Source organism: Gasterosteus aculeatus, chromosome 9, assembly GCF_964276395.1.
Source record: "Gasterosteus aculeatus chromosome 9, fGasAcu3.hap1.1, whole genome shotgun sequence".
Taxonomy (NCBI): domain Eukaryota; kingdom Metazoa; phylum Chordata; class Actinopteri; order Perciformes; family Gasterosteidae; genus Gasterosteus; species Gasterosteus aculeatus.
The window spans coordinates 14,240,936-14,255,513 of NC_135696.1; the positions used below are offsets into that span (position 1 = coordinate 14,240,936).

A 14,578-nucleotide genomic window follows, 5' to 3' on the forward strand; every position below is an offset into this window, starting at 1 on the left:
AGTTTCGCCACACTGAAAATATCAGAGTAATAATAGACCTCAAGATGTTACAAAACAGCAGGTTGTGTAGGTTTGCTCTCAGTTTGCTTTTATCTTATTAATACATATTTTATTGAAATAATACACCATAGCTTCAGATTTAAAGACAACTTAAAAAACATGTTTTAGTACTATATAAACATTCACAAAGTTTATGCTAGTTAAGTTTTTTTGCGACAAGCTCCTTCTCACTCCTTTTTCAGAATACGTCTTGCTCCATATTTTTCCCAAACCTCATTCAGTGTAACTACAGTTATAATCTTTATCTTTTGAGATTCAGCCCAGTGGATCCATATCGTCCTCCCAGGAAAACTTAGTTCTACTCTACAATATTGCCTACTTATTAACTCATAATCTAATCCTGCAGAATAAGGAAACTCAAAATAGAGTCAAGGACCAGACAGATTTGTCACATAATAAACCTAGCGTTATCTGCAGTCCGTTTATCAGCTGTATAACATAGTTTAAGTGTTTATTTTTAAATTAATGCCAGTGTTGTCATACAGATTTGGTGGATGTGGTGGCTTTTTTTTTAACCGCTATTTAGCGCCGCGTAACTGTGCAAACCTCAAAAGAGTTACAACCCATTTCAGTGGGATTTAGTCCATTGTATCAGTACAGTTTAAAAATACTGTATCTTTTATGGTGTTGTTTCCAGTGTTTTCTTTTTAGTGACAGAAAAGTGACGTATATCCGGAACATGGTTTTACTAACTTTTTCCCTCTCCCTCTTTTGTATTGCCTGCAGCTAAAGCTTTATGTGAACGAATAAGACTGTTGGTGCCTCTTTGAATTCCTAAAACTTAATAAATTTAAAAAGTGTTGGGTGTTGAAACAAGCAACACTAGTGACATCTCCTGGGTGAGGCAGATAAATAAATACATTTTAAAAAGCTCTGGCTCAACTTGTTTTACTTTTTTTAATTTCTCATTTATATCTTACATTAACAAACATACATCAGAAAGTATCTCTAACAAAATCTTGTTTATCTCACATTAGCAAAAACTTTGCAGACAAAGTACAGTTAAGTAGGCTACTGAACACATGTTATTTTTTGATCTAATAAGATAACACAACATATCAATGCAAACTGAATGTGTTAATCCAACAGTTACAATAAATACTGTGCAGCATCCTACTTCACAGGCAGACTCCTACCTTTATAATGCTTTGTCAAAACCCCATAAGTGGATGAAATATAGTTCAATTTCACACATTGAATTAAATGCAGACAGGCAAAAACATTTGTTACTAAATCTTGCTTCAATCCTTACAGTTGTATGTTATTGCCTCTCCAAAAAATTGTGTCATTTAAAAATGAGGTAATAATAAGGCTAATGTCAAAGGTCTTGCAAAAAGGGCATACGCATGTCAACTAGGTCGGGTAATGATGATGCACAATGCTTCCAAGAGAGCAATTACAGAAGTTGGCTACCACTGTTTCGACTTAAATGGCAAGAATGTCAATCTCTATAAACATGTCAGCGATGGATTGACATACAGGTTCAGTCCTGTTTGTGGTGGGATCAAGCTATTGTTTTTTCAGTCTGCAGCTTTAATCAAGCTTGGATTTGCAGATGTTTTGTGAAAAGAAAAGGATTCCCTATGTCGGTGCAATGTGGCTTTCTTAAAATGAAAGAACTATTTACTCTAAATGTCAGTCTCTTTAAGACCATAGCAGTCTGCCAGATCATACAACTGATAACTGCTCTGCTCACAAGAGTTGTAAATCCCCAAAGAGACTGTGTCTACTATATCCATCCGACCCACCGGAGGTTTGATTCCTTTTCCTGGCCCCCCCTTGATTTTATTTGACAGATTGTTCACTTTCTCTTTCAGCTGAAAAGAAGATTTTTGCAGAGGTGGAAACAGACTCCATCTCTTGAAACCCAGCGAGGGCCCTTTTCCCTTGCGAAACGGAGACTCGCCACAGGTTTTGTGCGCTAAATGGCCAGGCTTACAGTCTCCCCTCTGATCCCTTGTCTTTCCCTTGACGGCCGCCCGCCACCTGTGGTCATAGAAGCGATGCAGGACCTTCTGTCTCTGCCGACACTGGCACCTGAGCAGTCGAGTGAAGGCACGCTGGAACTCTTTGCTGGAGCAGGGGTAGATCATAGGGTTGATGCAGCTGTTGAAGTAGCCCAGCCAGAAGACTACCTTAAACAGAGTTTCTGATGGCTTCAATGCTGGAAAAAGGGCACCTAAAAAAGGAAATGGAGCCAAAAGAAACATTTGTCGGGCAACATACAGTAAATGCACAAAACGAGAACAGTGAACTTCTTTCATTATTCTGTTGACAATTCAACATTTTCTCAAGATATTTTTCGAAATAAAGACCATTTGAAGTTTATATGCGCAGAAAGGTCCATTTTATTATCTATTATTCACACCAAATGTTATGATACATAAGAGATGCTGATGTTGGGCTAAAGGATGCTGTATTTCTTTTTGTCGATCTGGACTCTAAATCAGAGTAAAATATTTCATAACTGATTTCAATGATTGAATCTTAACATGTAATTCCACTAAAAGGTTTTTAGTATGTATTTTTATCCATTTGGCGGTGGTATTCATAGTATTATTTTTGTGGTGAGTCGTTTAGTAGTAGTCAAGGGAAGGATTTTGTGGACTTCTAGTCGTTTTTTTTCCTGCTTACCATCAGTGCTACCGCCAGCTGCTTTGCTCGATCGATCATGCCAGGGCAGTTTTTGTATGACATTCTGCTTTTTATTAAAAGCCGCCTTTGCAACCCATAGCTTCCTTGTATTTCTTGTCTTCCACTTTGATTTAACATAATTGTTGACCTGACACACAGAGGCAACACTAGCCATGCCGAGCACTCCATTTTCCTTTTAACTATGTTATTCATTTTTATAGTAATGGTTCATGCTCTTTTGATATCAGCTACTAATACCAACCGCCAAGACAAATTCCTTGTATGTTTGACATATTTTGGCACTAAATGTTTCCTGATTCCTGATTCCTGATAACACACTGAAACCTTTAATGTGACATTCATTTCTGAGAAAAAAAATATTATAAAACATTTTCCTGCAGAATAAACAATATTCTGTGCAGCTCCAGCTACCTGCCTCTAATTTTTATTTTATTTCTGTTAAAAAGATGCGTCTTTAAGGTGGTTTTAGAACAATCTGTGTTTTTTAGACTCATTTCAGCTTCACATTTGCTGCATTTGTCTTGACAGCAGCAGGAGGTGTATGTTGGAACAACGGGGGAATGACAGTGCCCGGTTGCCTCATGATGAAGCAGTATGTCACAGGAAGGCTCTGTCATAGAATGCAATACTTGCCAGGTGACAAGCTCCTATAGTTATCTGCTTAGTTTATTGCATTTAGGTTATTTTACAGGTTAGTTATTGAATTATAGAATTAAATCATTTGCCTTATTAGTTCATTGTTTGTATTGATTTCAAATAATTGCTCTCTCTTGGATCCCCTTCATAGTTGAGGAAGGCAGTCTAATGAACATGCCAACATGAATGCCCCCTTCTCCACTTGGTGTTGACATGGACTGTACCAAACGGGACCTTAGGATGGGGGAGGAATCAATGGGTCTTATTATTTCTATCTTTCAAGGAAAATGCTGAGCTTACTAACGCTCTTAATGACTTTAATTGTCTAAAACAGATTTTATATTCCTAAAATTTGCAAAATATGTCATTGTCTTCAGACCAAGCGTATTCTTCCATTATTCCTTATAGAATGCCCAGTAAAGTATAAACCGTGATGATTGGAAACTTGAAAAATGTATGAATAAAAGGACCAAATTCTAAATATTTTAGTAATTTCTACTTAAAAACTCAATCTATATTCTGTGTCATAGAAGAACTTCTGGTAAGGCTTATATTTTTATTATTTCAACAGTATTTTATATTCATGAGTCTGGTGCACTAATAAACGCAAATTGTGTCGGGGCACTCTCTGGGGCTCCAAATGAGTCACATTACTGAGCCTAGATCTGCATCATCACACAGAACATGGTCATAATTGGCACTAGAGATGCTAAACATATGCGTGCCTCTCAGCGAAAGGTTTTCCATTAATGATGTCTCAACAATGTTCTAACATCAATCTCTGACTGGCTGACCAACTATCGGGAAAGCAAAGCTGAGACCGGTAGGTGGTGACTGTTCCACACTTGCCAAGCAGTCACGTAAGAAACAGAGCGCAGCCCCCCCACCCCATAGGGATGATTCCGTATCACTCTTGTTGATTCGAACAACTTCAAAGTGCAGGCTCAGATTGCAGAACAGCATGTCTGAGGAGATTTGGCGGGACACATTTCCGGCAACGACCCCGAAATTCCTTGGAGCTCTGAGATCTAGACTTTAACAATCACATGATGTCATAATGATAATAAAGATAAGGTTTAGTTTAGAATCCAAATGTGTCATTAAAAATGTTAAAATGATCTTCAAGCTAGTTATGTCTTATGGCAAGGCTCCCAGTTTCCCAGGCAAAGAGGCTGTATAATGTAATTACAAAAGCATCATATGTTCATGAAAAGGGATTGTGATTTGCTCTAGTTTTTACTCAATAAATCCAAAGTTGCGGAGAGAATGAGATGAAGGTACATTCTATACCTCATAGGAAATTGGCCATTAGTTCATAATGGCATTCACAACCGATTATGATAAACAATATGCTAAAGTAAAAGTAATGAGACCACCGAAGGTAAGGGTGTGGGTGTGTGTTGTCAATAAAGGCTACTTTCTGAAAGTGCAGCTGCATATACATGTTGCATATTCCGTTTGATATATATAAATAATCCTAAATTAATGAGTCATCCCCTCTGTCACGGTGTGGTTCACTTCCTGTTGTATTTTGTAGTTTTCTGCCACTCGTGTCCCCGGGTAACTTCACTTCCTGCCTTGTCCCGTCATCCCCTGTGATCGTCTAATAGTTTCCACCTGTGTCCAATCACCTGCACCTCCCTGGTGTATTTAAACCATGTGTGTCTGTTGTCACTGGTCGCGTCATTGTCTTTGGCCACGCATGTCCTTGTCTATCGTCGTGGATGTTCATAGTTTCATGCCTGCTGTTTTTGCCCCTTGGCCTTTTGATTTTGCCTTTTGACTATTAAAGTCCCTTTTGTTTTTTGAACTCTGAGTTCTACCTCCCCACAATCCCTGACACCCTCAATAAATGCGGTCTGTTGCCAACATTAAAACGTACATTTCTCGTTGTCAATGTAAATAGACTACAATTTAATATTCAAATTAAACTGTTATCGCCCGAAGTCGGCTGGGATGGACTCCAGCCCCCCCCCGCGACCCTGTGTGCAGGATAAGCGGAATGACAATGGATGGATGGAAATTAAACTGTACCCATCCCTGCATGAAAGATCATGAAACACAAACCCATCACAAACGAACATTCACACAGGTACTTATTGTGTTATTAAAGTCTCACAAAAACAGCCCAATGGAAATGGTACTTGGAATAGACGGCTGCAAGATGTTCAGATATTTTATTTTTCAAATTGTCATTAGTTTAGAATGTCCTTCTATATTACTGCTCTAATAATTATCATCCATCCAAAAAAAATACGTGAGTCGTTTTCTGTATGTTACGCCAAAGATTAATCTTCCCGTTTCTCTGGAGGAGCATGATGATGATAAACTTGATTGAATGAATACAAGTGACCTCATTAAAATAAAATGAGGACTAAATATATCTCTGCAAACGATTTGTTCTCATCAGTCCATGTGTCGAATCGTAAAGGAAGTTTCCATGAACGGATTTAGTGTACTAGAAACATTGAGAACGTACTGATTCGAGATCCTTGACCCACAGATTCTCTATAAAGTTCTAACATCTGCACACACAGCGCCAAAGACGCACTTGGGAACCATCAATTCACTGGCATACATACATACATACCCATGGGGAGAACGAAGAAAAACGGCAGCCAGCACAAGGTGAACATCCCCACGACGATGGCGAGGGTTTTAGCAGCCTTTTTCTCCCTGGAGAACTTCAGCAGCCGCACCGACAGCGAACTTCGGAACGGATGGTTCTTGTTGCTCTTCGAGCTGGAGCGGCGCGCGTCCTCCAGCACGCTGCTGCGACAGTGGATCCGCAGCACCACCTCCACCGACTTGTTTCTCTCTCGCTTGACGCCCGCTTCCAGGCTCTTGGTGGTCCTGCGGGCCACCACGTACACCCGAAAGTACATGATGAGAATGACCATGAGCGGGAGGTAGAAGGAGAAGAGAGAGGAGAAGAGCGCGTAGCCGGGCTCCTCCGTGATGCTGCAGATTCTGTCGTCCACCGGCGGCGGTTCCTTCCATCCCAGGAGCGGTCCGACGGAGATCACCGCGGACGACACCCAGACCAGCCCCAAAATAGCGATGGCCTTCTTCTCCGTCATGATAGTCGGGTATTTCAGACAGTGTTTGACACCTATGTACCGGTCGATGGAAATGACGCAGAGGCTGAGGATGGATGCGGTGCAGCAGAGCACGTCCACCGCTGCCCAGATGTTACAGAAAACCCGGCCGAACACCCAGCATCCCAGAACTTCCAGAGACGCAGAGAAGGGCAGCACAATGATGCTCAACAGCAGGTCGGCCATGGCTAAGTTGACGATGAAGAAGTTTGTGACAGTCTGCAGATGTTTATTGCACACGACAGACAGGATGACCAAAATGTTGCCAAGAATTGCCACGGAAATAAAAACGAAGAGAAATATTCCGACCCCGACGACCTGCGAGTCCACAGTGAAGTTCGGGCACGTCGCGATGCTGTCGTTTGGAAATAATTGGTCCGGAACAGATCCATTAAGATCTTCAGCAAAATAAATCCCATAGTTGCTTTCGTTCCCCAAGTTCAAATGAGTCATTTTGAACACGCCATAAAGAGAACTTTAGGGTAAGTTTTTTTTTTTAAAGAGAGCAGTGTGTCGTCGGTCTCTCTTTCCACCGAAGTGGTCGTTTTTCGACCCTTGTGGCTGCTATTTCAAAAACTGAAACATCAAACCAAGGTCCGAAGGGCTGTAGGTAGATGCATGCATCGTTAGGAATCTGTTGTTTTAAAATAGCAAACATCAGAAGCTTTCGGATGCGTTTCCTGCTGGCGGTTCGTTGGTGGGGGGGTTGAGAGCTGGAAGAGCAGTTCTGAACCTGCAGCTCCACCCACACGTCACATATTTACTGGTGCGTTCAAAGTCTCCTCCACAACAGAGCAACGCTTCAACCATGAGCATGGATTCTACAGTTGTCCTTCCACTGTTTGTTTTTTTTACGTGCATGCATGTCGAGTGTCTAATATGGTCGTTTTCATATGGGTGTTATAGTCCTATAATGTCCTCGAGGAAGAGCAGGATGTGTCAGATCATCTTAACAGCCATTTGACCCCAATAAGCCAGCTCTGACCACTGGAATAAAAAAAAAAGAAAACCATGTGCAGTCTTCAGACAGAGCTAAATAAACTAAATAAAATGCAGCGGCCATCGTCAGGCCTTTTGTGCCAAGCAGGAACGGCCTGTTCAAACAAGCCGGGAGCCTGGAGGAGAGAAAAGGTCAAAAGTCACAGAGCGGAGCAGACAACCCCTGGATGGGAAAACACCAGCGCGGTGTGTTGCTGCCTACAGCTCCAGCTTGGAAGCAACCAATTCTACATGTACTGTCATTATTGTAACAAAGTCACTTCATGTGTGTGCTGGTATGGTCTGTTATTCCTATATTTCTAGACGCTGCTGTACATCGAGCATAGTAAAGCAAAAGGGCAAAATCGCCGTCTAAGCTTTCAAGTTGATGAGGACAGAAAATGTCATTGGTTGAGTGACGCTGCTGTTGGGACAGGTGAGTGCAACAACACCCTACTGGAAACTGATGATGGGAAAGTCAACAATCAAATACGTAATTGCCAAGCAACTTAGTTTTGTGTTAAACTTTGCAGGTTTGCACCTCTGGTGTCCCTAGCCCCTTTTGTCGATCAAATGTTTTTGTTATCAGGTCAAACATTGTGAAGCTGCACTGAAGAAGTCCGTGTATGTTGATATGACTGAAAATCAGTTGTTTACACGGACCAAAAATTGCTCATCGGTTTGTCTGGACATAAATGGTCGTGTTGCTGATGTTATAGCATATAACTGCCTCTCTAGATTTCCCAAGAAGCGAATGCATCTACAGATTCACAGAAGACAGGACGATACCTTCTGCTGATACTGAACACCTTATGTTCACATTATGGCGACTATTCACGGCTGGTTCTGGTTCACACATAATCTATTATTTGACTTATTACGGAATTATTGCGGGGTCTAAACTCAACTGTACAGATTACAAGTACCTGCATAACCACTAAAAACATTCTTAATATGTTACTGTAATAATAACCACCAAGGATGGTTTGATGCGTTGTATTTTGACGACAGGTCATCGCTTTTCCTAGTGTTAGAAATGAATCCCCTTGAGATGGATGCACGTATGATGCTATTCTATACTGCTGCTGAAGTTTATTCTTTTTGTTATCTTAACTTGTGCGATCGCAAAACGAAAGTCTATCAGCTGCATTCCTCTCACGCCAGAGGCTTTCGTCCTCTATCAAAATGTCTGGTATTTCCTGTAATAATGTACTGTGATGATGTACAGCAGATAAGTAAAACTCAGCCTTCTTGTATGTCTTTCTCTTCTTAATAAGCAAATTCTTCTCCAGTCATTTGTCACAAGTCTGTCATTAAAGTGATAAAAGAAAAACATCTTTTGAGGGATTTATCTGTTTCTGTGTGTCTGTAGTTTTGAAAATCTAAAATAAGGGTTGTCGGCTACAAAAGGGGAGAAGCAGAGGCATTTTGTTACTGACGCATATTTTTGGGGCCATTAGTTATAGTGCTGGCCCACATATTTGCAGGTCCACCATCACACACATACACACACTCACTCAGACAACTATTTCTCTTTCTCCCCTCAGACTCTCAATATGGTAATCTACCATATTTAACTGTGCGCCATCTTATCAGTCCTCGGCAGAGTGCTAGGATTAAGTGAGCCCCATCTCATGTTGATTTTTGATCTGACTTTATACACGACTGTTGAAAGACTCAAACAATCAAAAGTTTGCGCTAAAATGGCAGGAAAGCACAGTTTTTTCTGTAAATTGAAGCCACATTTCTTAAGAGGTGAATTTAAAGTTTTGCTTTAAAATGTCACACTTACCAACGGTTAGGCTAATCAATGACATTTAAGAAAAAGGAACCAAATCTTAGATGGGTGGTTGCAAGAAGACGGTCATTGAGGACACGGCGCCGCATTACTACCTTTTGTACCACGAGCCCTCTGGGATGGAGACTGCAGGGATTTAGCTTTAACACTATATAGCTGTAACCCTTCTACAGCTGTCATAATAACTAATGATGATTTTTCCGTTTTTCTACATCTTAGTTACAAGACATGAGGCTTAAGAAAATGCAGGTATCCCATGACAAGATTGCATACAAGTTAAATGTTACGAGCTCATCACAACCATCCAGAATACTGCTCAATGGAGCGACTGAAGTCCTAGAAAATATAGATGTTATCATTCTCAGGCCAAATTTGTGAGATTATTGCAGTGTACCACACATTCGGAGAACCATGGAGGAAAACAGGCTGTTACAATGCAAAAAATATTAACCAATAATCCATCCATCCATCCATTGTCAAACCGCTTATCCTGCACACAGGGTCGCGGGGGGGCTGGAGTCCATCCCAGCCAACTTCGGGCGATAGACAGGGTACATCCTGGATTGGTCGCCAGCCAATCGCAGGGCTACACAGAGACACACAACCATTCACACTCACATTCACACATCTACGGGCAATTTAGAGTCACCAATTAACCTGATCCCCAGAGCATGTCTTTGGACTGTGGGAAGAAGCCGGAGAACCCGGAGAGAACCCACGCAGACACGGGGAGAACATGCAGACTCCACACAGAAAGGCCACTGGGCGGAATCGAACCCAGGACCTTCTTGCTGTGAGGCAACGGTGCTAACCACCACGCCACCGTGCCGCCCATTAACCAATAATATTAAATTTAATTATTTAATTTTGAATATGTTGGGAACATTTATCAGATACATATGGGAAGAAACCCTAATTGTGCATCAACCATTTTTTAAATTTTTAAATTTTTAATAGAAACCCAATAAGATATACAGCGTATCCTTCATCCCAGGCACCGTGGTGTTGCTCAGACATGGAGCTCCTGGTAGCTGACTGCCTCTCGTGCACGTGTGTAATTCTTTTCCTATTCACTCTTAAAAAGAATGAATTACTATACTATATAATGCATGGCAATATATATGAGTGATACAACTAGGCAAAAACCAGGACGCTTCTTACCAGCTGGCCGAGCTTGGAAAACCTCCCCAGGGAGGCGTCCTTCCCAGATGTTGTGTCACATTGGTGCTGTAAAGTGCAATGCCGCCCCCGCTGCTCTGAGTCTGTGGCCAACCTCACACTCCATATTCCATTTACTTCCATCAACACATACATGGGGTACTTGAACTACTTCAAGTTCAAATCGGTCTAATTTAAGAACATGTACTTCAAAGGACTTTTTATGCAGTTCCACTCATAAAGATACTTGCAGCGGTTGGTTTCCCTTGGAGAATAGACCTGGGTCCGGACAGTCTGAGGTACACAGGTGGGACTCCATCTCTTTACTGGAAACGGGGCATGAAACTAAATGCTGTCTCAAAAAAAACCCTCTTAGAGAAGCAGAATGGCACTTATCTAAAAAACCTTCTTAGTCACAAGGAAGACAGGAATTGTGAGAGAAAGCAGTGCTGTCGGGTCCTTTGAAATGTTGATTTATCCAGTTGAAAGCGGGATAGACCTGCTGCAATGGGAGTTTTCTTTGCATGTTTTTCTGGTATGAAGGCTATGTGTAGAGAGATGTAGAGCAAACAAGACCTGCATACTTGTAACTACACTTGACAAAACAGGTTTTTTGCTCATTGGATTTTGGATTTCACATATTTGGTGGAAGAGGTTGTAGTTGACTCAAAAGCACGAGCAAGCAACAAAGAAAAGTTTGGCAAAAGGTTAGCTGGATAACCGGTCCCAACGGCGAGCAGACAGAGGCAAAGGTTAGACTGCAGAGTCTGAAATGGAACCGATTTTACACTTTTTTTCTTTTCTAATCATGTGTAATATGGTCCATGTACTTCGTTTCTCTCTCATCAACTGGCGATTATGCGAAGTGACGCAAATAAAACCCACTCATGATTTGACAACGGGTGCATAGCGGGTGCAGCTAAAATAACAGATGCTAATTTGCTCATTGTGGATTCTCCAGTTTTGAATCTTCTGCCTCAATCTGTTTTTTGTTTTCAGTCCATTGTTGATAAAGAAGATATGGTCTGCCAATTAGGCCGCCAAATAGCCCCGCCGCTGCAAAAGAGGTTAAAAGCCCCCAGGCCGAAACCTTGGGACGGCTAGCATTGGAGGTGGATCTCAGGGGCCTTTCAATGTGGAGGTGGGTGAAATATAGCCAGGAGTAAAGGAGAAAGGACCGTTCAAAATATCTAAAAACACCCTAAAGAGAATTCTGAAATTCATTTTCAGAAAATGATTTTTTGAGACTACCAGCTTGAGTCTATGGAGAGGCTGATTCATCCCCACAGAGAGTGTTCGGAGGCAAATGGCATTTGTACTCAGGTAGGTTCTTAATACTCATGAATTGCAACTGCTGCTTCAAGAACAGCTTAAAATAGCACCGTGCCGACGAATATATCTGCATTTACCATTAACACCGGCTTTTCATTCGCTTATTTTTTTCTGTTGGCCTGTGTCTGATACTTTGTGATTACCCGCCACCGATGGAGTTTACTGGGATCACTCTGAGATCTGATCTCTGTACTCAGAGTGTCCTCCAGAACGCAGTGACCCTGCAGAGCCTTTCTCACGCTACATGCACTTTGCAGTGTGTGTGTGTGTGTGTCACCGTGCATGTGATGGAGGAAATCAACACTGATCCCCTCCATATTGGAACACTCGTCAACACAACAAACACTTCTTGACCTGTAAATCTCTGTTGATTAGTGTCTGTCTATGTGTGTGTGTGAGTGCGGGAGACAGACAGCAGGATAAGAGTAAGGCGATTCACTTCTATATTCTTTCCTGTTTACATCCCAGTATGATTATTTAATTGTTTCCTCCATTGTAACAATCTGTGCATGCTAACTTTAATAATTACATACATTCAGCAACATGTTACACCTCATCTCAGGAATGAAATCACTCCAACACCTTTTCTGATCAGACATTTTTATATCACTTGACATTGATTATTGAATAAGAGCGGTATCCCTTTTCTGGCAAACAGTTTTTCAATAAGAAATGAGACACTCTTGCGTTGTCCATGGTAATTCATTTTTGTGTGTTGAGTTTATCAGCATGAAAACCAAACGGTGGCTTAGTTCTCGCAATTGTCCCGAGATGACATTGTGATGATTGACAAATAATTTATCCAATTTTTATTGTTTTTTTTTCGGTTATGATGTATTAAGTTTTACCTAAGGCATAAGAAAAAAGCCAGTGTTCTGCCCCCCAGAACGCGATACACTTGTCATCAAGACATGTGTCACTTTTCTGCAGCACACTGTTACTATACCGCTGTCACAAGCCGTTGTCTACGCCTACTCTCAAATTCAACTGCAACTGCAGGGAGGCCGGATATTGCTGCATGTTTAAGGATCTATCACGGGGGCAGAGACGGAGACATTCTCACAAGCTCGATTATTGCCCGTGTTATACTACCGACCCATCACGCTACTCCTGACTGGGCGCCACGCACCAGAGGCCGTCATCTGGTTCATTCTTTAAAAATTGCTCTCCCGTAATGTGGAAAATTAAAAAAGAAAATATTCTCATTGACGACCTGGCGAGACTACAGTGGGTGTTACAGATGTGGTAAGGACCCGGGGAGAAGGCACACAGAGAACCAGAGTTATGCTTGCGGTCGAGGACAGAAGACCATGCCGATTAATAGGTCGGAGAAGTCCAAAAAGACAGCGTTAACAACAGGGAATTAATTGTAACTGCAGGAAAGTGCAGCGAAGTAAGATTCAGCAAAGAGTGAGTGAGTGAGTGACTGGGGTTTATATACTGAGGTGAGTAGGTGCAGCAGGTGAGAGTGGGTGAGCTGATGAGGTGTGTGTGGCTGACAGGTGCAGGATGACATTAGATGTCAGGATTACAGGGCGCGTGTGTGCTTGTACGCATATATTTATCGCGGTTTCAACTTTTCTGGTGGGATCATGGCTATTTTAAGCCTGTACCAAAATTACTTACAATTACTCACAATTACAACATAAAGGCTATTATAACGATGAAATATGACACTTTAATGTCAGTATAATTAGAAGGAAGAGTCATTACAGATCATTAATTGGTACTTTGAAGACAGGAAGCTGGACAGTTTGTCTATCAGCCTTCAGCTGTTTCAGAAATGAATGATTGACAGGCCTGCCTGCATTCCACAAGTCCATTCATTATATAGGTTGTCTCGACTGGAAAGATTTATTAGATCATTGTAATTTGAAGCCTACCTATGTATTTTGTCATTTTATAGCCCTTATAGGAGTTACAGGTGATTGGTTCTAGTAATTAGTGTTAGTTATTGAAAGTAGTTTATACTCTTTCACCTGGGGATGACTCCGTTATGAGAAGCACCCACGCAGTTTTAAATGTATTTACTATATTATTAAACCTTCCTGGTTTTACTGTCAAGTTAGTGATCCCACATTTCCCCAAACTGAGGTGCATGCTGACTGAAAGTTGATTTCCGTTAAGATAACATCTTAGTACCAAAGTACTCTTTTATAAAATACCATCATTATGAATTGCCCTTCTAAATTGGTCCTGTCATCGTGCTAATTCACACACATTCATGTTTTATAAAAATAAGTTTTAGTCATTGATACATTGGTACAGCACAAAACTGCAAGAAAAAAAGAGCATTAAAAAAACATGAATTCAGTATTCCTCAAAGTTTGTTGGTACTGTGTCATCCATGCGTGTGAGGGAATATTTAGTTCAGTTCCTGATGGGCAGATGGCATGGCAGCCTTGTCATCAGTGTATGATGGTGTGAAATGGTGAATGTAGTGTAAAGGGCTTTGACGCTTGTATTTTTTTTTTTCATTTTCTCATATTACTGAGTTCAGTGAATGGGAACCAACTATATTCTAGCAAATTGTATTCAGCCACGTTAGAGTCCTTTCCTCTGCCAGTCTTGGTCTTTTGCTCTTTTGTCCTCAGCGGGGAGCTGACCTCCGCTTTCATCCACTGATTGTGGTTGAAGCACACATTGATTGCCTTTTTGGCTGTTGCATCATCAATACGTTTGTGGATGACAGCCTCTGTGTACTCTTGCAGGTCAGGGTGTTGCTTGTAGGTGTCCCTAAAGATGCCCCAGTCTGTTGTCTCACAGCAGTCCTGTAATGCTAAAGTACTCAATTACTTGATTGGGCCATCACAGTCCTTCCCTGAATCTTCACGGCCCTATTCTTGCAGAAACAACGGCCTTC

At 41.4% G+C, this 14,578-nt stretch overlaps 1 protein-coding gene across 1 annotated transcript; it reads right to left on the reverse strand.

Annotated features, from left to right (window-relative positions):
• Positions 1-943: 943 nt before the first annotated feature.
• On the reverse strand, positions 944-8,754 carry adra1d (adrenoceptor alpha 1D). Its single transcript, XM_040186007.2, has 2 exons — positions 5,942-8,754; positions 944-2,239 (listed from the first exon to the last, which is right to left on the reverse strand). The coding sequence occupies exons 1-2, from the start codon at positions 6,900-6,902 to the stop codon at positions 1,689-1,691; spliced, it is 1,512 nt and encodes a 503-aa protein (XP_040041941.2). The 5' UTR covers positions 6,903-8,754; the 3' UTR covers positions 944-1,688.
• Between the last annotated feature and the right edge of the window lie 5,824 nt (positions 8,755-14,578).

Bases quoted from the DNA above. Each gene is read 5' to 3' on its own strand.
- adra1d (XM_040186007.2), bottom strand. From the start codon at position 6,902: ATGACTCATTTGAACTTGGGGAACGAAAGCAACTATGGGATTTATTTT. The intron at 2,240-5,941 runs GTATGTATGTAT...TTCCTTTTTTAG, and splicing joins TTTCTTCGTTCTCCCCATGG to GTGCCCTTTTTCCAGCATTG.